Raw genomic sequence first — 24,371 nt, 5'->3', positions numbered from 1 at the left:
AATACCAATAAATGTGGGTCCAGGTTTGATAGAAAAAGAAGGCTAACCCACATATGGGGGACTTAGTGATGGCTTCAGCAAATTTCAGTCTGTCAAAGCATGGGGTATATTTGAAATTTGATCAATTTCTCAAAATGTCATGAGATCACCAAAAAATATCCATTCATTTCAAAACATTTCTGTGTTTTTTTGCAGTGTTGTTTCTACAAATCAGCCCTCTATGTTTGAGAGACTGATAGACCCGTCTGAGTTGGGAAAATTGAGCAAAATAGGAGAGAAATCACAGACATTGCTATAGATAAGGAAATAATTACACGATATGCTTGTTCCTATGTTCATCTAGGATGGAACTCAAAACATAATTATTTTAAAACAGATTTACTACTGGATTTATTTTTTCGTCCTTGGTAAATGTCACCTCAAAATAGTTGCACTTTTATTTTCCTCAAGGGAGCAGAGATGTGCATGAACAGGTATAGACAGAAGCACACTGTCAAGTTAAAGTAAAGATACTGTAAATTTCTGTTGAGAGAGAAAAATACTCTTTGGATGTAATAATGTCTTATCTCCTAGATTAAAACTATTTAATTATAAACATGAATTTATAGTTTCCTGAAATTATTTTTATTAGAATATAGTGCTAAGGTCTTTTTTTCCTTGACATTATTCTTAAATGCAAATGAGGACTTTGCCAATGATTTCCTATGCTAACTGGGGACTTTCACAAAAAAAGAAAAAGAGAGAGAGAAGGAAGGAAGGAAAGAAGGAGAGAGAAGGAAGGAGCAACAATTGAGAAATACCTTGCTCATTTTAGACTACAACTACTTGAATAATCTACTTTCACAGTAAAACTTCCATTAGTTATACTGTGAAATCAAAGGGTACTTGTCCTCCAGAGATCATGAAGTTCTCTTTTAGTATCAATTTGTCAATAGCCCAATGCCTCTGATCCTACAGTGCCCAGAGGAATCCATTCTAGCATTATTTCTGTGGAAGTCTTATAACAACCCAAGGTAAGAAGCATCAGTAATGACTGCAATGTTCTTTTGCCAAGTGCTTACTTAACTTACAAAAAACATGTACATGAAAAGAAAAAAAGAATGGCTTTGAAAGAACATTGAAAATTCAAGGGCAATGTATTTACATCGTTCTGAAATTAACTCAAGCTTTCATTCAAAGATTAAATTAATACATGTCAGGCACTTAGTGCCTGGTGCAATATACTCAATGAAAGTTAATTTTACGGTCTTAAAGATACCTGATAACCCAACAACTACCTTTTATTAGTTATTGTGACTTAGAGCAAGTCATTTAACCTTTTCAAACCTTGGTTTCCTCATTTGTAAAATGGGGTTTTTTTCACCTGTGTATTAGGATTAACAAGACTCAAGATACATGAAGCCATTTTTAAGTCATATTTATACAAATATGAATTATTAGTATAATAAATACAGGGCTTGAATTTAGGCACTTTAGGAATTTTAACACTAATATTAATAAATCAAATATCATATATATTATCCCAACTATTTAATAAACTGTGGAAAAGATAATACCAATGTCCTGTCATTTATAGATGGATTCTTCTAAAACAAAGTTCTTCTTGGTATCATGCATAAATTTGTACCACTCTAATGATGACTGCAGGCAGACTCACGGAGTTATAAAGACTTGTACTGGAACATTGCAGAGCAAATCAAATAAAAAGGCATTTAAGCAATTTTATAAATGTTTCTTATCGGAAAACAATGGTAAAACCAACAATCCAGTGTACCAGTGAAAATGTCACGTAGTCGTGAATCAGTATTTTGAGAGAAGAGGAAAAACTGAGATTTGGGCTAAGATTATGCAAGACAGTCTGAATTTCAGAAATTATGGACATATGCCAGTTTAGGTTGCTTGTATCTGAAATCTATGCTCATTGTAATCCTTCTGATCTTTCCTATCTCTCAACAGGGACACTTAAACGTAAGGTACTTAATGACAGTACCAGTAACTTCAATAGTTAGTTATTCATCTGTTGTTGTGTATTGCTCAATTATGTAAGTCTCATCTCTACAGCAAAGTTTTTGGTAGGCAAAGGCCTGGGTCAAACCAAGGGTCTTATATGTAATAAGAGTCGCTTTTTCTTGTGCTGTATTTTAGGTTTCAAAATTAATTATTTTAGTTAATCTTCACAAAAACCATGCAAAAGAAACTGAAATGCAGAAAGTTTAAATAGGTAACTTGTCCAAAATTGTACGGCTAGGCTTCCATAAATATTTATTGAATTGAGTCTTTATATAATCTGTTAAGCACTGAGCTTGCAAATAAATACATAACATGAATTATTATAACTTACCTTTATATAGCACTTTCCACTATTTTATACAGTACTTTGCATTTTATAAAGTACCTTCGCCTATGTGATTGTATATCATAATTGATATATTATAGAATGGGAGAATATGCCAAGTATAGGAAATGATGCTACTCTACTAGGTATTGGAAAACATAAGGACAGCTGAGCAGGATTAGATTAATTCATGAATGGTGAAGTCATAACGTTTGTTACTATTAAGATAGATCCACAAAAGGAAATTATTTTAAAAGGTAAGCAAAAGACAAGGCTTTGCAGTTTCCTCAAGCTGGAATGTCCTATTTCTCCTTCTATCTCAGAGCAGTCGACTCTTTCCTCAAAGCTCAGCTGGCAAGCCTTATCCTTCTATGAAGCTATCATTGATCCTTCTGAGTTTGCAATGAATTGCCTCTCTGTGTGTTCCCATAACTCTTTACACATAGCTCTAGCAAAGTGTTTATTTTCTTCTTCTTTGTAAACAATTATTTATAAAGCTTCTTGAAGGCAGGGCTGGCCTGTCATCATTATCTCCATCACACCCAGCACAGGGCTCTGCAGAGCAAGGAATTTCATAAACACATGCAGAACTGAACCATTTGGAGGGAACACCACTAAGCTGGAGAATGTACAATGGAGAGTAATCCCTAAATACTCCCATAAAATATCCCCAAGGGTCACCTTCCATCAGATTCTACATTAGGTTACTTCGATATCATAAACGATGGCTAAGACAGTGGAAAGAAGAACAAAGTGGCAGATAAAATTATTAAGTGACAATAATAAAAATGAAAGGGTAAAAGGGGAGAGAACAGAGATTTAGGAAACAGGTAGAGGGATTCTTCATTCCACAGTTAGATATAAAGAGGCCAATAGGCACCAGGCACTATACTGATTGCTAAGGATACAACAGAGAACAAGGCTCCATTGCTGTCCTCAACGAGCTTACGATCTGGTGTTGGGGGCACACTGGTAACTGATAATTACAACATGAAGCAGTAAGTGCATCGCTGAGAACTCCCTACCACAAGAGGAAAGAAACCTTGCTTTTAAATTGCCTTAAAAACATAGTTTCAGTGAGGAAAAAGAGTTGGGGTCTAGATTTCTAGTTTTGTGATAGCAAAGCTATCTTACTGTAGGAATTTCAATAATAAAGTTGCATGTCTTAATAGCTTTAAGAATATAGATGTAAAACTGATAACATCACTCAGCAAATCTGGCATTTGACAACATTCAGACTTTTCTCAAGAAGAATGGTCTTTACTTTCCTAAAACCACTAGCATTACAATTACATATTCTCATAGTGACTTAAATTTTTTGTTAAAACACTGAACCATTAAAATCTCAGTGCAAATGTCATCTCATCCATGAATGATTATTTTAATTCTGTGTTATTTAGAATACATTTCATTTACTTTAAAACCATAGTTGTGAAATTATTTTTTATTTTAAATACCTGGCTTGGAGCCTGAACCTCATAAGCAGTTATTTATTAGATACACGAGTAACATCAAGGAAGGCCAGACAATTCACAGAAAGGGGAACTAACAGGAAAACATTCAGAAGATCCCTTTGAAGCAGAAGATGACAATCAAAATGACTTGAACCTTTTAGAAACAGAAATGATAACCACAATAATAAAGATAATTAATATTTATTAAGCACTTACTGTATGTCAGGCACTGTGCTAAGTACATCAATATCTCATTATTCTTCAGAACAAAGTGAAATAACGTAAGTTGGAACTTGAATCTTCAGACTTGTTTGAATCCAAATAAAATATCCTTAAAGGCATGCGCTTTTCCATGATAGACTTTCCACTTTTGAATACCTGGTTCTACATATCCAAAACACAATGATTCCAGAAACTTCCTCTCTAGAAGAGGGACAATTGGCCCTATTTTAGGAGGACATAAAGAGGTATAAATTCTAACTGTTGCTCCTCCTAAAATAGTCCTAACTCCCCACAAACAAACTAGAAAATTTACAAAATGTCTACTTATCTGCCTCCCATGTCAATCTAAATGGAAGCTTCCTGGCTGTGGTTTTAATTGGATATGGAACCCTTCCCTTGCTGTTCAAATTTATTACAGTTACACATCACTGTCATATTTTCATCTATGAGACAAGTCATTCTGGTGATGAATTAGGCAGTATTTATATATCATCTTGCAAAGTAAGCAAGGAGACTTCCAGAAAGAAAAATAACAATTTGTGTTAATATGCTTGTGATAAATAATATTAAAAATAAATAAATAAATAGATAAAAGCACTGTAGGGCTATTGTCATAGTCCAGTAATGAAGACAATGAATTTGGAAAAAATTATTCATCACTAAGTATTAAAATCAATTTTTTAAACTGTGATTTTTGTATAAGTTGTATAAGTCAGAGTGTACCTTTCAATTCAGGTGGCCAGATGTAAGGTGTCATTTAAAAAAATTTTTTTTATATTTATACTTTTTATTGACACATAATTGATTATACATATTTTGGGGATACAGTGTTGACTACCATCACCTGTGTACAACATGTGTTGATCAAATCAATATTATTAGCATATTCATTATTACAAATCATAATTATTCTCTATGACCCCTACCCAACCTCTCCCCAAACCCCCTCTCTCCCTGACTCCCACCTCTAGTAACCACAGATTTGTTCTCTCTTTCTAAAAGATCAGTATATTGTAGGCTTTTCTTTCTTTGTTTCTTTCATTCTTTCCTTCTTTCTCAGCAACCACTTATGACACACAGTATTTCTCTTTCTATGTCTGGATTATTTTACTTAATGTAATTTTTTCCTCATCTGTGTTGCTGAAAATGGTAGAATTTCATTTTTGTTTTTAAATGGCTGAGTAGTATTTTATTAAGTATATATACCCTGAAGAACTTTACTTATAGTTTACCTCAATGTTTATTTTTCTGAATTTCATGCTTTTTCCTATTGACTCATCATTCTGAATATTTATGAGTGAGGCTCATACAACTTCAAGTGACTTACTATTACATAATTAAAACAGAGATAAGGGATGAAGAGCCTTGGTATATATAGTTTTATCAAAAATCCTCAGTTAATTATGGTTGCTATGATAGTTGATAAAATGCAACTATGAATTCCATGACAGCTAAGGAAATAAGAGAAACACTCTTTCTTAAATATATCTAATTACATAATAAGAGGAAGCATATCAGTAAACAAGACAAAACTTATTAAGGAGAATTCTTACAATCTGTTGGTAAGAATACAAAATGGTACAACCATATTTGATGGAAATGCTCATACTCTGTAATCCAACAGATTGGCTTAGGGGTTCATACCTTGGGGAAAACAAAACAAAAGTAAACTCTTGCTCAAATGCACCAAAAGACTGGTACAAAGATCTTTCTGAGGAACGTATTTAAACAATGGAACACACACACACACACACACGCACAGAATTTTAATATGAACAAACTAAATCATACAGATCAAATGGACAATTTACAAAAACAATGTTGAATGAAAAAGCAAGTTACAGAATAGTTTTTTCATGATAGTAACATTAAAAAAAAAAAACCAAATCAAAACTATTTATTGTTTTGTACACACAAGCTTGGCGTAAAAAATATAACATGGACTAGAAGGAAATACACCAAATTCAAGACACTGGTTTTCTTTGGGAGAAGGAGGTAAGGAACGTATTGGCGAATGGGGACAAAGATGATTTGAACTCTGTCAGTAATGTCCATTTATTTTTTAAAAATCTTGACAAAAACAATATAATGTTATCATTATTAATTCTAAGTGGTGTCTGTATATGTATTTATTATATTGTTTATGTATTGATAATATTTTTAATTTAAAAATTAAAAACAAATATGATTTTCTTCAAGATCACTAATCATCAGGGAAATGCAAATCAAAACCACATTGAAATACCATCTCACCCCAGTTAGACTGGACATTATTAAAAAGACCGAGAATAACAAATGCTAGTGAGGATGTAGCAAAAGGATAACTCTTCTATACTGTTGGTGAGACTATAAATTAGTACAGCCATTATGGAAAACAGGATGGAGGTTTCTTAAACAACTACAAATAGAACTGCCACATGATCCAGCAATCCCACTTCTGGATATATATCTAAAAAATGGAAATCATTATGTCAAAGGGATATCTGCACTCCCACGTTCATTGTAGCACTACTTACGACAGCCAAAATATGGAACCAACCAAAATGTCCAGCGACAGATGACTGGATAAGGAAAATGTGGTATATATACACACTGGAATACTGTCATAAAAAGAATGAAATACTGCAATTTACAGCAACATGGATGAGCCTAGAGAAAACTATGTTAAGTGAAATAAGCCAGACACAGAAAGAGGAATACCACATCCTCACTCATAAGTGGTTGCTGAGAAAGAAGGAAAGAAAGAAAGGAAGGAAGGAAGGAAGGAAGAAAAAACCACAAATAATACAGTGAACTTTCAGAAGTAGAGAACAAATCTATGGTTACTAGGATGTGGGAGAATGTGAGGCAGAGGAGGGTTGGGGCATAAAGAATAATTACAGTTTGTAATAATGAATATACTATTAATATTGATTTGATCAACACATGTAGTACAAAAGTGGTGGTAGTCAACACTGTACCCAAAAATTATGTATAATAAATTCTGCTTCAATTAAAAAAAAAAGATTAAAGGCCTCCAGTACAGGCAATATACCCCAAAGAGCACATGTGTAGTAGAGCAATAATCTTTGATATCAATGTTATGGCCAAATTAACATATCTCTGTGTTTATTATTATTATTATTATTATTATTGGTTATGAATATTCATGAGATACAAATCTGATTGTCCCCCCCTCGTGCTCAAGATGTGAGGGCCAGATTTATACTGGCAGCATGCCCATTACCACAAATTGCATTTGTACACTGTGTCCCCCACCCAATTATCCCCAACCTCCCTCCCCCTCCCCCTTTCCCCGCACTGCACTTTATAGCCCAAGGTATGTTCTCTCCTTCTGCAAGTCCAATGCACCAACATATCTCTGTTTTAACAGTTCATTAACTCATTCAACAAATATTTACTAAGTCTTACTATGGGCAGACACAAGACACAGTTCCTGCCCTTTGGAGTTTGGAGTTTGTATTTTGGAGGAGAAAGAGATATAAATAAATACATAATGTAATAAATATCAGATAGTTATAACTGGGCTGATATTCAATTGGAAGATAGCCAGTAAGGCATAAGCATTGACGTCTCTTCTGACTGTCAGTGTTTGTGTCCCAGTTGTTAAATATTTCTATTATCACCTCTGTAATAAGTACAATGAAGAAAAATCAAGCAAACTCGGGATAGATAAAGGATGTGGAGGAGACGTATTTTATATAGGGTGGACAAACAGGCCCCTTTGAGGTTTTTTTTAAGCAGAGATCTGGATAGAAGGTGGGAACTAGCTATGGGAGGATACTGAGAATTCAGATCCAAACAAAGAGTCGGGAATAAACTTAGTTTTATGAGAAACATCAAGAGGGTGCAGCTAAGAAGACTTAGCAAGGTGGGAGAATCAGAGGGGAGGTTAGAGAGGTATACAGGGACCAGATTCTATAGGACCTTTCAGGCGGTAAGGGTTTGGATTTAATTTTGAGTGGACACAAAGTAATGGGAGGAAATTGAACAAGGAAAGGACCTGACTGATTCATATTTTTTAAAAATTACATACACATGTACAAACATATATATATATAAAATTATATTACATATAATATTTATATATTATAATATTTTGTTTTGTTTTATATAACATATTATATATTAAAAAATATATGTGAATATGACAATTGGACATAAGTTGGAAGCAGGGAGAGCAATTAGGAGACACTGCAGAAGTCTAACCTACAGAAGAAACTGGAACCTGATTGTTAGCAGGGGAGAAGGCGAAAAGTGGTAGAATCTGTGACGTATTTTGAAGGCTTCGTTAACAAGATTTGCTGACGTGTTGTGAGGGTTATAAAGGAGTTAAGGAGGACTGCTAGATTTTTCTTCTTGTGCAGCTTGATGAATGTAAGTTGCCATTTACAGATATGGGAAAGACTAGAGGCAGAGTCAATTTAGGGAGAAGAAATCAAGAGTTCTATAATAAACACATTAAGTCTAAAATGCCTACTAGACATCCAAGTAGAGACAGCATGTAGGCAGTTAGCTATATGTTAACAGTTGTTATTGATACTGTAAAAAAACAAAAACAAAACAAAAGCATCTCACTAACTACTTTTCTCAACACCTCACCCACAAGAATATGATTTTGTTAACCAGCCAACAGTTGCTGACTTATTCCGGTTTTAGATGGTGAATACAATATGTACTACACTCCCTGTGATTTCTAACAGCTTATTTCCATTTATATGAACACGTTAATGGAAAAGAAAGCAAGAATGGAAACAAACACTGTTGACTGGTTCTCTTATCCCTGAATGAAGACACTCATCATGTAATGTGCATTTCTAACATTCCATATGCTCTGTTTAAGGATAAGATAGGATTGAGGATTACAAGAACCAACACTGTCCAGGAGTTTAGTACAGTGCATGGCATCATGTCAGTTCTTCACAAATGCCAGCTACACATATTATTTGTAAAAATATAGCACAAGTTCAATTCAACAAGTATGCTTTAAGTACTACTATAGGCATCACACCGTGCTAGGCACTAGGAAAGCACTGATCCCCATGATGGCTAAATAGAACATTACTCTGGGCCAGACGGTAGGTACATTGATAAGCATGCTCCCTAACGCCTCATATAAGATTAGTCTTTCTAAACTCTGAAATTAAAATCCACATGGAGTGATCCAGGCATCAACAACCAACCTCAGATTAACATACTGGCCAAAGCTCATTTTCTCTGTGTCATGCACATATCATCTTCTGTAACTTGTGCAGACCACATATGTTGGACTCTTCTCTCCCTTGAGAAGAGTACATAACACAAATGACCTCAACCCACCCTGACTCACAAAGAAATTCATAACTTCTGAATGTCACTTTCAAAAAGACTGAGGTTCTCTGGTATAACCTTCACATGACCTACAAATCTCAGATCTCCGTGTCTGGCAGACAATCTATAGCTTCATACATCCCACATTCATGTTTTCTGGTACCTATGCACACATTAAAATATCTTTCTTTAAAATATGGAATTCTTTTTCTAGAAAAGTCTTCTAACTTCTCTGCAGGTTTCATATTCCTTATACTTGTCCAATCTTTTCTACCAATTTATGAATTCTTCCCTCATACAAACAAATACTGAGAAACTATGACAACATTGTTGAAACACAAGATTAATTTTTAGACCATGCTTGGAAGTTGTTTGGAAGTGTATTTGATTTATTCATTTTATCATTTCCAAGAAAAAAAAATAAAGTGACAGGAAAGAAACAAAAAGTTACATGTGATGATGGAAAATCATGGTGCAGATATAACCTGATGATAATGTAAGCAGCTGGACTTCTCAATGGACCTCAGTCCTCTGGGAAAAAAAAGGGCTATTTCTTTGTACTGGAGCACTACTCAGCTCCGTTCTGCATTTAATATTTAAGAAGTCAGCTTCAAAGTAGGTCAAAGAGTGAAAACCAATTCTAGTTCCTTCCTCAGCTCACATCTTTAATTTTCATGGAACGGATGCCATGTGAATCTATCTATTCCCAGCAAGATGAGAAGAAACTTACAACCTGCCAATCTCAGTAAGTTCTTTTACTATATTATGCTTGTGAAACAACTTTCATCATATTCTTCTTTTGAAAGAAGAGAAACTCTGAAATTTAAAAATGGCATATGAAAAACCAGTCTGCCCATTGGTCTGGTGAATTAAAACCAAAGCAGATTTCACACCAGCAGCTTCATACAAGGAATATGTTTCAGTGTGCAAATGTTTCCAAAAGAACTGATTCTAGGTGAAAACGGACATTTTGCTTAACGGTAAATGATAACTCCACAAAATTCTTACATTAATAACAAAGGACACAGAAGCAGGCACTCGATTGATCCTTTCTTAGCCCTGAGAAGATGGTTCCCTGCCACCAAGATCCAGTGTGAGAATACATAACATTTCCACAAAAGAAAGGGTGTGGAAAAGTCTCTTAAATTATATCTATTCTTCTGGCCAAAAAGACATTCATATTTTGAACTGATTAAATTGAAAAAAATAAAGTTTGTGCAAAAGGCCCAAATATTACACATATATTTTTAAATTGGTGGCTTCAGTAGACAAGTTAGAAAAGGAGCAAAAAATACAAAGGAGTAAAACTGCTACAGTTAGAAGTAAATTTAAATGGCCAAGAAACATATTAAAAATCAACCTTCACAATAAGGTTGCATCTTTAAAAAACAAAATGTCATTAAAAAACAAAATGCATCTTTAATAAACAAAATGCCATTTTTAACTTTCAAATATGTCCATATATCAATATCAGATATTAAAATTTATAACCTTATCTGAAAGGGTGGTGGGAATTAGGATAATTTTATCATTATCCTTTTTGGTAAACTATATATCCTCATTTATCTGCTAAGGGCCTGTATTAGAAGAAACTTTAAGAATATAATGTACAGTATTGATGAGGACTAGTGACTAGCACATTTTCATAACATGCTGGTGGTAGTATAAATTGTTGACTATCTTTCTGGTGAAAAATTTGATAATACCAGTCAAGAGCCTTAAAGTGTAAAAACCAAACAATCTAAACGTCTATAAATAGAAGACTGGTTGGAGAAATATCCATGTGGTAGAATACAATACAACAGTTTATCTCAAAAACATAATGTAGAATTTAAAAAAGAAAATTATACAGTGATATGCACAGTATTTTCCCATTTATCCAAGTTTTAAAAATGCTACGAATAATAAAGGACATTGTTGGGGGGGAGGGGGGGAGGGAGAAGGGAGGGAGGTTTTGGTGATGGGGAGCAATAATCAGCCACAATGTATATCGACAAAATAAAATTTAAAAAAAAAATGCTACAAATAATTTGAGGATCATAATTAATGTATAATTTTTAATAATTTGTTAAAAAAGAGAAAGGAATATAAAGGAAGAAAAAATAGCAAAGGTCATAGCACACAGACAGGGTAAGCACTGTTTTGTAAAGCTTTTGTTTTGGCTGTGTGTGTGTGTGTGTGGATAAGTGTGCGTTTACTGAGTTCCAACAAAAAATGTATTTCTCACTGAGGATCAATTTAAAGCAAGTTTTAAAGCTACAGGTATAGTTTACAAGGTGTAATTTACTCATCTACAGCTTATTATTCCTAAAGAGGTCTCCTGACATGACTCTCCACCGTGGGGCCAAAGCCGTCTTCCTTCTACTACCAGAGGCACTCTCAGGTCCAGACAGAAGACTGCAAGGCCCAGACAGAGGGACCTGCCTAAGTCCCAGGACACCTCTTGCCCCATGTCTGACATATAGAGTGTCCATTCAATTTAGTGGCGATTCCATCCTTGAGCACAAAGGAATACAGCTCTTCCCTTTAGCCGCAACTAAATACAGTACAATGAGCTCAATATTCTAAAAATATGTTCATTTAATGCGCAAGGTTTGGTAGTGGGAGGAGGATCTGTTTAGATAGAGACTATCCTGATATATGTTCATCACAGCATTATAACCAACAGAGAAAAAAAAATGGAAAGAACATCAAGTTGTCAAGATGGGAAGATAATTAAATAAATATTGTATGTACACATAATATAATATTTAGAGCTAGTACAATCATATTTTGAAAACATATAATAACATAAATAAATGTGGAAAACATAGTAGTAAGTAAAAAAAGGATGAAAAACTACATGTGACATGACTCGAAGTTTGTAAAACAAATTGTTATGTTTATGGAGAGAGACTTCTAAGAAATATGGCAAAAATAATTTCAATGTTGTATGTTATGCCTTTATATCTTTTTCAAATTATCTATAATAAATGAGAATTATTTATATCAGAAAAATATTATTAAAATATTTAAGTATAAATGGAAAATAATCCCTCATATATAGTCTAGATAGATAAACAGACACATAGACGATAGATACTCTCAGCATCAGATCTTAGAGTAGATTTTGCCTCTACTCTCTTTTGAGAACATTATCATGAATTGCCCAAGTGCACTAGCTAAATTTTTCTAGTTGTCTCTTAATTTACAGAGGAAAAAAACATACATTAGATTTATGACAGAAATTCTCAAGAAACAGAAAACATTCGGGTAATCAAATACTATATTCAATCAATTGATCAACTAATCAGCTAAAACCACATTGTTATTGATTCATTGCCTAGGACTACGTTAAATTCTATGAGGTATAAAAACAACATAGTCTCTGCTGCAGTCCTATTATGCATCAGCAAGTATGGTGGCTCTCTCACATATTATCTCATTTAAAGAGTCAGAGATGTGGTTAAAGTGTCAGCATACAGCAAACACGAAACAAGTGTGCAAGTGGCTGTATAAATCCATAAGATCTGATAAGGAGTTAAATGGCGGTGTATGGTAGAGGAACAGGTAATGCTGATGACTATATCTATCTATCTATATATCTATCTAGATATACAGATGTATAAATATATAGATACAGATATAGATGATACACAGACAGAAAGACAGGTAGACAGACAAGTAGTTGGATATAGCAGAAGGAGTTAAAAGGTCAGGAGAATGATATAAGCTGAAATTGACAAGAGGTGTACAAAGAAACTAACTCTAACTAGACCTTGAAGAATGAGTGGGGTCAGGGTACGTGTAGAGGAGGACCGACTATACCAAACAAAAGGAATGTCTTCTGCTTATCCTGGTAAAGATGGGAGTTCACATGAGAAGAGGGTCTGCTTGTGTGATGACACTAGTCCTCCAAATCAGAGGATCAAGATACCAGCCTAAGACCCATGTAAAAAAAAAAAAAAAAAACCCAAAGAAAAGCAAAGCAAGCTCCTCAAAAGTCTGGATAATATTGCCTGATAGACTTAAAACGGTCCAGACAGACTATGGTATTTTAGGACACTGCTTCTCACATTGTTCAACTGACATTCGTCTAGATGAAGAACAGATAAGGTTATGTCTTGGGGGACTCAAGATGGTAACTCAGAGTAGTCAACCACAAGGCAGTCATTTTTCTGAAGTCTCGTGTTTCACCTTTAAAACTCTTGCATTTCTGCATCCAGTTAAATGTTTCCCCTAATCTTTACATAAATCTGGAGCTCCAGGTAGGTGAGCCATGATGATCTTTTTCAGAATACTCCAACATCTCCTAAATTAAGATCTATCTATCTATAAAGGTACTTCAAAAAGTTCATGGAAAAGGCTGGCCCATGGCTCACTCAGCAGTGTGGTGCTGATAACACCAAGGCCCCGGGTTCGGATCCCATATAGGGATGGCCGGTTAGCTCACTGGGTGAGCGTGGTGCAGAAAACTACAAGTCAAGGGTTAAGATCCCTTTATTGGTCATCTTTAAAAAAAAAAAAAAAAAAGTTTATGGAAAGATTCGTATTTTTCCATGAACTTTTTGAAGTATTCTCATGTATACATACATATATGTATATATGAAATATATATGTCTAGCTCATCAGGTTCTATGGTTTTTTGTTCCTCTTTCGTCCTTCTAGATATAAGAAGTCATTCCACCATTAACCAGGCCACCAGGTTGTCATTAAAATGGTGTATCTCCATCTGCTCCATCCAGCTTTTTCCCTCCCTGTTTCTGACACTGTTAAACATTAGGCACTTGGCTATTTGATAGTATTTTCCAAGTGGCCCTCTGACATGCTTCAAAATTATATTTCATCTTTAAATTCTGACTGCTGGTCTTACTTCTTTATTCTCCCATCCCGTGGATACACACTGCTTTGTATTAATTTTGCTCAGGACTCTACTTCTTTTGGCAGCAGGATCCATGTATTATTTGACACTGCTTCTCATCACCACCACTAGGTTTTGCACATGCTTACTGCTCTGTTCACTTCTTTGCACACACAGTAGTCTGCAATAATATTTGTGAAGCGTTAGGCCAACAGAAACAAGAGCACTTGTGCATAGAGAACACTGTCTGGGAACAGTGAATATGAGGTAGTTTCAGGTTTTGTTAGCCCCACCGTGATCTTTATCAGCTCTTTCTCAAGGCCTCCCCCATAAACAGTACATGCTATGCCAGTGCAGCTTCAGCCCAAATCCAGTAGGCACCTTCCAATCAGAATGCCAGCCCAAGTCCCCTGGACATGCCATAGGGTCCTGATGGAAAGTAGTGGGAAATAAGGCTTTATGCACCCAGATTAAAAAAGCAAATAGTATACTTCTGGATGCAATTGATAATAAGGAGCTACTGTAGACTCCTCAACAAGGAAATACTTGATACAGTGATATATCAGAAAGATTGATTTCCATGGAAATTAATTCATTACAAACATGAATTAAACTTTTCTAAGAAACAAGCCTAAATAATGAACTAATAACAATGAAGTGTTAATAATGAAAGAATTTTAAACATTCCATTCTGGCATAATTAAAGGATAAATCAGTTCAAATGAAAGATGTCACTATTATTAAAACTTCATTGATTGAATTATTTCTCATGTGAACAGAGTATATTTTTAAGATTATTTGACTATTACGTAAATCAGTCATTTCCAGTTTTTGGAAAATTGATATTAATTCCTTGTCAGTGAAAATGTTACTGAGTTATCAAACTGATTTCTCATAGGCCACCCAATAGCCACCAGATGGCAACCTGAGTGGATGTCAAATCAGAAATGTAAGTTATGGATAGCCCCGAGACTAAGCATTACCACTCATTCATCCCATGGGATTCCTCTGAAATCATAACACACAAAGGCTTTCTACTACTTTGTAAATTCCATTTGAACATAATGAAATATGCTCTATTCACACTGCTTACAGTAATTAAAGTTTTCTTTCTCTTAATAAGAGTCTATCTAGAAATAGCACAATATAGAATGATCATTAATAGACCTGTTAAGGTACTTGAATAAATGCCTATCAAGAGCTCAGGCACACATTAGTAAATTTCCTAAAGAAAATCCATTTTCATTTCAAATTCTGACACTTTATTTAGAAAAATTACATTCTTTCTTTTAATTATTTCAGTAAACATAATGAGAGTGTTGCTAACTACACCTCAGAGTACTTTATTTTCTCCATTTTTTTTAGTAATATGAGATGACTTGTAATTAAAGGCGTGCTGCACTAATGATGCCAAAAGTCTCCAAGGGAAACATTTAATGTCCACCTCATAATATTATGCCAAAATTACACGCACAGAAGACTTTTTAATAATCTTTGTTTCCTAATTTAGTTTTGATTGGCTCTGAAATCCATCGCACCACTCAAGGGTTCCCATTTCTACAGTCATCAGCACTTCTGGGCCATAAATTGTACAAATGCACATGACTTTTTCTGTCTGTAGGCTTCTTCTCAAAGCTTCTGTTTAACTTATCCAGAAAATTAGCTGCAGGCTGGAGAAAATTGCAGATAATTTTGCCATTTTTAAGCCACTGGTGTGTTGCATGGAAATATGACAGCTAAGTTTGCTTAAACATAATGAACAAGTCATAGCTTCGTGTTGTCCCTTCAGCTTTATACACTGGTTCAGATCATTCTATCTGCTCTTTATGCAAATTGAAATAAATCGTAGTCACTAGATGATCTGTGTCTTCTGACAAAGCTATGCTACCTGAAGTGTTTAAAGTGGCTGAAAGGACAGGATCTATACAAACATTTTATCCCAGCCTAAAAAGACAAAAAAGGTTAGTACTCCTCTACCTTTCAGATTCTTCTCCCTTAACAAAAACAGAGATCTTTTGTAGCCACCATGAACTTAAAGAAATGTTAAATTTTTTAAAAAGTATGATTTTCAGTACACATAATCCAGACATATGTGGTTTTCCTCCTTATTCCACTGTCATCAATAGAAATGGCAGAATTCTCTTGGAAAACTAATGTTTATAAATAGTGGTACAATTAATATACAACAATTTTAAATTATTTGACATTGCAGATTTATTAAGTATGTCATCTAGGTTAACAAGCAGAGACTTATTGTTAAATGCAATCATATGCTCATTTTCCCCTAAGATTTCACTCTCTATTAAAATAAATGCAGCATTCATGGATAGTCACTGGCATGTAATGATGGAGCAAATCCAAAAAGCAGCAACACAGACTCTTACCGCAACACCAATGAACTTCAACTTGATATTAAATAAGTCAGCTATGGGAATTATAGGATATTTCTCTAACCAAATGTCCCCTCGGTGCTTGGAATTGTTATAGTCACAGCTAATAAGGGTGTCACTACCTGAGCAAGTGATTTCTTAAACCATCGTGCAGCAAACATTTGCATATAGGGACTAAGTATCGATTGTGCTTATGTGGCAGCTCCCCTGATGTAATAGGCCATAATGACTCCGAGGGAGCAGGTATGGATGCAAGTGTCAAGGAGGGGAGAATGTGTAAGTCATAACACAAATGACTTTATGGATCCCCATTAGACCTTGGGCTAAGGAGCACCTAAACAGGTCTGATATGACAGCATCCTGAGACAGTTTTACAGCCTTGTGTCAGGAACCCTTACACTAAAGAGTTTTAGGGAAATCCAAAACTGCAGAGGAAGTGTTGCTATATTAGACCATTATCATTGACGTGGCATATAATATGCATACAAAGAGTTATTTGTTATGCCAAATCACACGCATATTAAGGAATATAAATTAAGCATTGATAGATAGCATCTTACAAAACATACACTTTCCCTTGGAAAGCCATTCTGCTCAATAACCAGTGTAAATCCACCAAGGTTTCCAAATATTTGCATCATACTAAGATGCAGCCTTTTAAAAGACTGTCCTATGAGGTTTTGTGTGAATATACGAAGTACACATGTTACTGCACCTGAGAAAGCTGAGAGATATCATTTTCATTCTTTTTTTCTCATTTGGTCTCTAATATCACCTAGCCAGTGGATTGGTAGGAATTGGCTTGTTTAAGGAACTGAGACCGTGTCCCTGTAAAAGGCAGGTGTGGGAAGGTCTGTAATGAGTCCTTTCCTGCTCATGGTGGGACAAAGAGGCATGTGAAGACACCAAGTGAACTCTTCAAGTTGACGGACAGGCACAGTGCTGAGCTAGCATTCTCTGGCCAGAGGCTGAGATCAGAGAAACTGCACAACAAATCACACCTTTAACACATCACATAGGGCAAGTGGAAACAGCACCCTGAGAAAGGATATTTGCTATTTTACCTAGATCTGCAAATTATTAAACAATTCCAGAAGAGGCATACTGTTACAAGTGTCATGTAAACCGATATATAGAGCTAGACTACTCTTAATAACACGAAAAGTTGGCCCAGAACTCGTGCTCTGCTATATGTGGTGGAAGATTGCACAGCAATTTCACCCCAGATTTGCAATGAGATCTTAAACCTGACCTTTGACATGAAATGATTAATGATTTTATATAAAGCCAACAATGCCCCTCTGCTCCTTTACAGATTTACTATAGTTTTGCTAATGTGTTTGAATAAACTCCTTCTCTGAAAATCTCTGTTTCTAAAATGCAACTTCTTTGCAAAGCACATACCTGTTTCCCAGAGAGACGGGTCCTCTCTTTGAAATATTTAGTCTTTCAGGGCACTTTAGTCATAGTGACACCTAATAGCCAAGCTCTTTTTCTCACTCTCCACAAAATCAGGTTTAGACTATAATTCAAACCAGTTCCCAAAGGCACTTCTGAAAAATGGCAAGTCCTTAGCTTTTAGGTGAAAACACTCTTTATTGCTCAAAATTGTTTCCTCTTACAAAACCTTTTCTATAGTGCTAAGTCTAAGATGATTTTATGCTAATTTAACTCACTGGGGACTGTGAACAGATGCTACGTGATTAATAGTTTCACTATTCTGAAAATGCCAGGCCAGGTTCAAGATAATAAAGTCAGGTAAGAACACTATTAAAATCTGCCATACAATTATATCTGTTATGTGGAGAAAAACGGGATCACATTTCTTGCATCAAATAAAGACCCCCTAAAATAAAAAACAACAACATAAACCAAATGAACACATTGAATTCTTTAGCACATTAATTTATACCGTTTTAATCACCAAACTCTTTAGTAATACCTTATAGGTATATTTTCAGCTATGTCTTTAGTGAAAATTCAATGTGTCACTCTGGTGTTACCTTTCCACATAGCATTTAAATTTACACCCAGAAAAAGACTTGCATACACCATGAGAACAATGAATTCTGTAACTTTCCTTATCAAAAGGGTAGTATCTGAATTTGTATGCCAAGGTCATTACTTTTCAGCAAATGTTTTTAACATTCATCTTTAAAATACCCATAGAAAATTGCCACCTTTAAGAATAAGGGGCTGTGTGTGTTGGCAAATAAGTCTTTTCTGGAAAAGTTTCTTAGAAGGCTTCAGTCCCTCTCTCCCCTGCTTTTCTTCTCGCTAGTCTCCGAACCAAGGACTTCTCCTAACCAAATCAGCTTCCTGATGAAGAAACCATGAGATCAAATCTAGCCTTGAACTGTGAAATTTGGGACTGGCCTTACACATGTATGTGAAAAAACCTTTGTGTTTTTAAAACTGGTGTGCCAACAGATTTTATCCTTACCATAAAACATCTGACCTAATCATATTCCCAACTTCCTATCTGATATTCAACCTTCAATTGGACTTTTTCTTTTACAATACATATATAGTTCACCTGCCTCAGTGAAACTTTTGGTTTGCAGGGAAGCAGAAAGTTCCAGTGCATCAATCACACAGTGCAAATTGTGATTCCAGGTAGTGCAAGCCTCCACAGAGAATGAAGCTAGCCTGTTAACACAAATCGGCCATTTGCAGATGCAGCTCATTGCATAAATTAAGTCTTCACACTCACCACATTTGTATGCATACACGATTAGGCCTCATTTATATAAAATATTCTATTCAAAAAGGTTGTCTCACCATTGCACAGAATGTCTCAGGAGGGTCTCCACAGGTAATATCCGGAGGATCCAGTTTCACTTTCAGATATTTTGTCATGTCCGTGGATTCCGGCTGACAGGCCATGTAATCCCAGACTTTCCCTTCTTCTGTGTAAATCTGAGTCTTACACACGTCATAATGTCCCCACACCAAAGGGTAGGGCTGCATCACTGAGGACACTGTAACCCACAGGGCATGAATCGACAGGAATCTTGACAAATACATCTCTAAATTCTTTGTAATCTTGGTGGAAACTAAAGCAGAGTTTGCTTATCTGTGATCTGTGTCTCTTTTACATATACATATATATGTCTATATGTAGGTAGGTCTGTATATTTAAAAAACAAAATTTAAAAAAGAAGAAGAAGAGGATGAGACCTCAAAGCAGATTCCAAAACCAAATGTGAAGGTTAAGGTATTGTGCATGTTCAGGGATACTGAGGACTTTGGTGGAAGCCTAACATACTTGTGTGTTAGACGTTAACAACAACTGGCAGGTTTTTCTTTGTCCTAGAACATATCTATTAGACTCAGGTCTAGTTTGGTTTTTGTAAAAGATGTCCAGTAGCAGATAACGATTTAGAAAAGTGATGGCTCTCCCATTGTACGTCCGATAACCCTGAGTGATCCTCAACGCTCACAGCTCACAAGAGATGCTCAGAGGGGCTGAGATATCAGTATCGGAAGCAAAAGGATGAGTGTCTGTATCCCGGTGTCTGTTTCCCATCGATCATTCTTTTCTTCTGGCTCCAACACCCTTTTAGAAACAATAAGAATAAGAGTTATTGTCCCCGAATCAATGCACTACAAAATGTATGATATGTTGACATTTTGGAGGTTTGATGCAATAGAAAGCAAATTGGTGTACTATGGATAACCTTTATTCAGCTGCTTTGCTAGAATGAGCAAACCTCGGAAATCATTCACATCAGGGAGAATTTCTATAAGAGGGATTTAACTCTTCCATAACAAAGACAGATGTGTGTGTTCCAGGTGAGTTACAAGTTTTCGCTTCAAAAATTACATTTCCATCTTGACAAGACTGAGCGCAAGCAGCTAGATTTTAAATATTTCTCATACACTGCAGTGCTAGAAAATCTTCCAAGAGAACAGTGGGGGAAATGGGTGCTTTTGTAACAATGACGAAAAAATGACAACTACTTGTATGCCTTTTGTCTCTTGGCAAAGAGACCCCAAAACTCTCCAAACTCCTTGTACGTCTCTTAGCTTTTGTTAGCTGGAGTGAAAAGCAGCATTGTTGGCACAAGCCTGTCCCTTTAGATTTGCTCATTATATTGGAAGAATTTAACATCTTTTGTGTAGTTTCATTTAGTGATAAAGATACTTGGGTTTCTGAAAAAATATTCAAAAATAAAACCAAAGGAGCAAATTTTCCTATGAATTTTCTATTTTCTTCCATCTTTTAATAGCTATTACATCTGCATTTGCAGTTACTTTCTGTAACAGAAGAGAATTTGTCCCAAAGGCAAACATTATATGCTGCTTTAAAACTAAAAGCTCTGTAGTAAAACACAGAATTTAAAATGCACATATAAAAATAGCTGAGGGTGAGTTAACAGGCCATGAAGCTGAATAATATCACACTAATTCTAAGAGAAAATAAAAATTACTGTTTAAAAGTACTTTTGTTTAACTGATAATGCAGCCTTTATAAATGGGTACGAGTTACTGGTGAATTTAACTGGCAACTTTTCTCATTAGAGGTCACTATCCAAATCTAAACAAATACTAATATTTGGATTCTAAGTGTTAAAAAAGTGTGTTTGCTTAATTAGTTGGTTCATATTCATAGTCCAAATAATTGACTATTTTTAAAACAATTCAAAAAGGACAAAAAACCCTACAGTATTGGAAAATTCCATAATAGACCCTTCAATTCACATTGAACAGTTTAAATATAGAAGTTCACTATCTTCAAACAGTCTTATAAAGGGAATTCACTATACTCAAATAGTGTGCCATCTTAAAATGAACTAAGCCACAGAGATTATGAAATGCCAACAGATGGTTGAATTGTGTTTCCATAGCAAAGTAATTTATAATAATTGCTTTATGGATGCGAGTGCAATTTTCATAATATTCAATTCATAAAATGTTATCATACAGCTGCAATTTGTGATATTTTCTGTTAGGAAAAGTGTTGAATATTTGAGTTCCTATGAAGCAATAATTAGCAGTTGGTCTAAACATGTATAAACTACAGATCTGAATCTGCCTCTTCCTCGTAATGTACAGACTACACTGTGTTGAACATATTTTGAAATCTTAAGCTAAAAAGAAAAAACTCACAGATTAGCATGTGTTGTGGCTAACACAGCCTTCTGCTTTTTTTCAGATCCATTAGTACCATAATTTTTAAGTTGATATTTTCAGAAACATCCAACAATTTGACAATTAATAATCTAAAAAGATGTTAAAATGATACAAATCTACATTTTCTAGATACATTTTCTAACTGTGTTTATTTCTTTATTATAAGAGGAAACAAGACTTTCTGGGGGTGGGGTGGGGGGAGTGAGCATTACAGCTACAGTGCTGTAAAATGTACTAGGTCAGAAATTATTAACTTCAATTCTTAGTTTCGAATCCTCAGCAACTTATTTATCAAGAACAATATAAACTTGAAGACCTGGAATTGACTTTGAGTTTGAACTGAGTGAGCATTATGTGTTGATTTTTAATATTATTTTAAAAATATGACTTTAAGTGTACATTTCTGAAAGCCGCCTAAGATTAGTCTTCACTTTAAAAAACAAACAAACAAACAATAAATGTTGTTCCCTTAATCCATTCATTCTTGTTTACTCTGTCCTCATCCACATTTTGCCTTACTGGAATCTCACAATAAAGTGTAATCATACATTTGTACATGAAAAATGTGGACACTAAGGAAATATATGTGAACCTGTTACTATCTCCTGACACAATAAAATCCCAATATAACGAATTCTCATTAAAGTATACCAGAATTATAATGATGGTCATTACACAGAATTATGGACTATACCACTGATCGAATTTAGACAACTGACAAGGAAAAATGCAGAGGGTGCAAGATATTTGAATTTTACGCAGTTGCAGGACTGCGCGACCGACATTCTTGACAAGAAGCAGCCAATTATAGCTTAAATTTCTGGCACATAACCAGTTGTGATTAATAGTTTTCCATTACATTACAGACATATTATTAATGTATTAAAAATGTCAAGCTTTGGCAAGCACTAATATGGCATGGCTCAGTTAGTCTGCAGAATTTACATTTAATGAGCTCCCATTGACACAGAAAAAGATATTGACCACAGCATATTACAGATCAGGAGCAGAGAGGGTCACTAAGCCGTTCTTTAACATAATTATTTGATTTCATTATAGTTTTTATGTTTGTAGTATTGCCTAATAGGTATCCTTCATTTCAGGGTCTCCTTACTTTTTAGTGCCACATATACTTCAAAGAAAATTCTCTTAACTTCAAATTAGTAAGAAATTAAATCTATGAACTTCCACGACACACAGTGGGAAAGATGCCTCTGTGAAAATCAGGAATTTGCTAGAAATTTTGCTTGAAAACTATAGAGTTTTCAAAGAAAATAAAATGATGTAAAAACAGGACATTATTTACACCTTAATCTCCACTACCTAATGGCACTTGTTCCCATCTGGTTATGCTTTCAACCAGGTTAAAATTATCAATAGCTTCTTAAAAGCTAGGTCATCACAGCAAAAAGCTAGGCAAACCGATTATGAGAAGGACATTCAATGACAGATTTTGGGACTTAATATACTAACTGCATCCCTTCCTGCCCATAACTGAACTAACTGCCAGTTATGTGGCCTTTGAATTTGTTTCAGGTGTCCATATCACCTAAACAAGAGCAGCTTCAGAAAAGCTCTGGACAACTCCAGTTCTAGCTCTTTATTTTGCGAACCTTGGGAATTACTGAAATCAAAAAATGCCATCATCTCTACCTGTGAACTAAAGTCCTGAGAAGTCCTCTTAGATAAAAATACCCATTAACATGATGTGAGTACTCCATATACTGCTGGTGTATAAACTTGTGGAGCCAATGAAAAAATATAAAATTATGTCATGGCCTTCAGGTTGACAGATACTACTGATCAGGACTAAAACGGGCTATAAAATGTCTTTGCATAGAACACAATACATGGTACACATACTTTTCCAGGATTTTGTAACTAATTCCTTTCCACCTTGGATTAACTTTGCAGAAAACATTTCACAGGCCCTTTATCTCATTTATCAGAATAAAAAAGCCTCCCATAATATTACATGGAAGAAATAATGGTTAAAATGATAGACAATTATATTCCAAAAGCAACTGCCAATTTCATCAACTGAGAGAAAAATACTGCCAGTAAATCTACTAACTTTAACTGGGTTTCAGCATTAGTTTTATTATATAATCTCACTAGGAGGTAGGGGTGGTGGTAGTAGGCTATTTATTTCATAAATTTTCAGCTCTTCAGGAACACCTGAAATAGACAGCTATTGACTCATTTCTTATAGACATTAAGAATTTTATAAATATGCATGTTTCTGAATGGGAAGGAACAAAAGGAAAATTCACTGTAATCATACATCATTGTGTGAAACATATAAAGAGGTAAAGATATACAAACTCCAAAACCTATCAAAATTAGTAGCTTCCAACACAGTCATAATGAAATTTATTACATGAGATATTTTAACATATATTAAATGCTCTTTGCACTTATTTATCTGTCGTGAAGAAAGCATTTTCCAGACACCTTAAAGGGAAACATACATTTCTAACTCTCAAAATATAAGGAATTTAACATGTACTTCAACATCACTGGCATATCTTACTCATATTTGATTGGATATTATGAGCAACTACCTATCATGAGACTCTTAATAAAACCAAATAACATACCTTAGTATTTGAAAGATCTCTATATCCACTGAGAGAAGCCTGATAAGATAAATTAGCACATATTTTGCAGGGTGTTTGGAGATG

The 24,371-nt window shown here is 34.9% G+C and overlaps 1 protein-coding gene across 6 annotated transcripts in view; it reads right to left on the bottom strand.

The window, feature by feature from the left end:
- The window catches only part of NTNG1 (netrin G1), a 318,889-nt gene extending 299,311 nt beyond the window's left edge, over positions 1-19,578 (bottom strand). For all 6 annotated transcript variants that reach the window (XM_063106026.1, XM_063106024.1, XM_063106027.1 and 3 more), the window contains exon 1: positions 19,333-19,578. In XM_063106026.1, coding sequence (XP_062962096.1) covers positions 19,333-19,578 — 246 coding nt within the window. The remainder of the gene's footprint in view (positions 1-19,332) is intronic.
- Positions 19,579-24,371: the final 4,793 nt, after the last annotated feature.

Source organism: Cynocephalus volans, chromosome 8 (genome assembly GCF_027409185.1).
Source record: "Cynocephalus volans isolate mCynVol1 chromosome 8, mCynVol1.pri, whole genome shotgun sequence".
NCBI classification, from domain to species: domain Eukaryota; kingdom Metazoa; phylum Chordata; class Mammalia; order Dermoptera; family Cynocephalidae; genus Cynocephalus; species Cynocephalus volans.
This window is presented reverse-complemented; position numbering and strand designations above follow the sequence as displayed.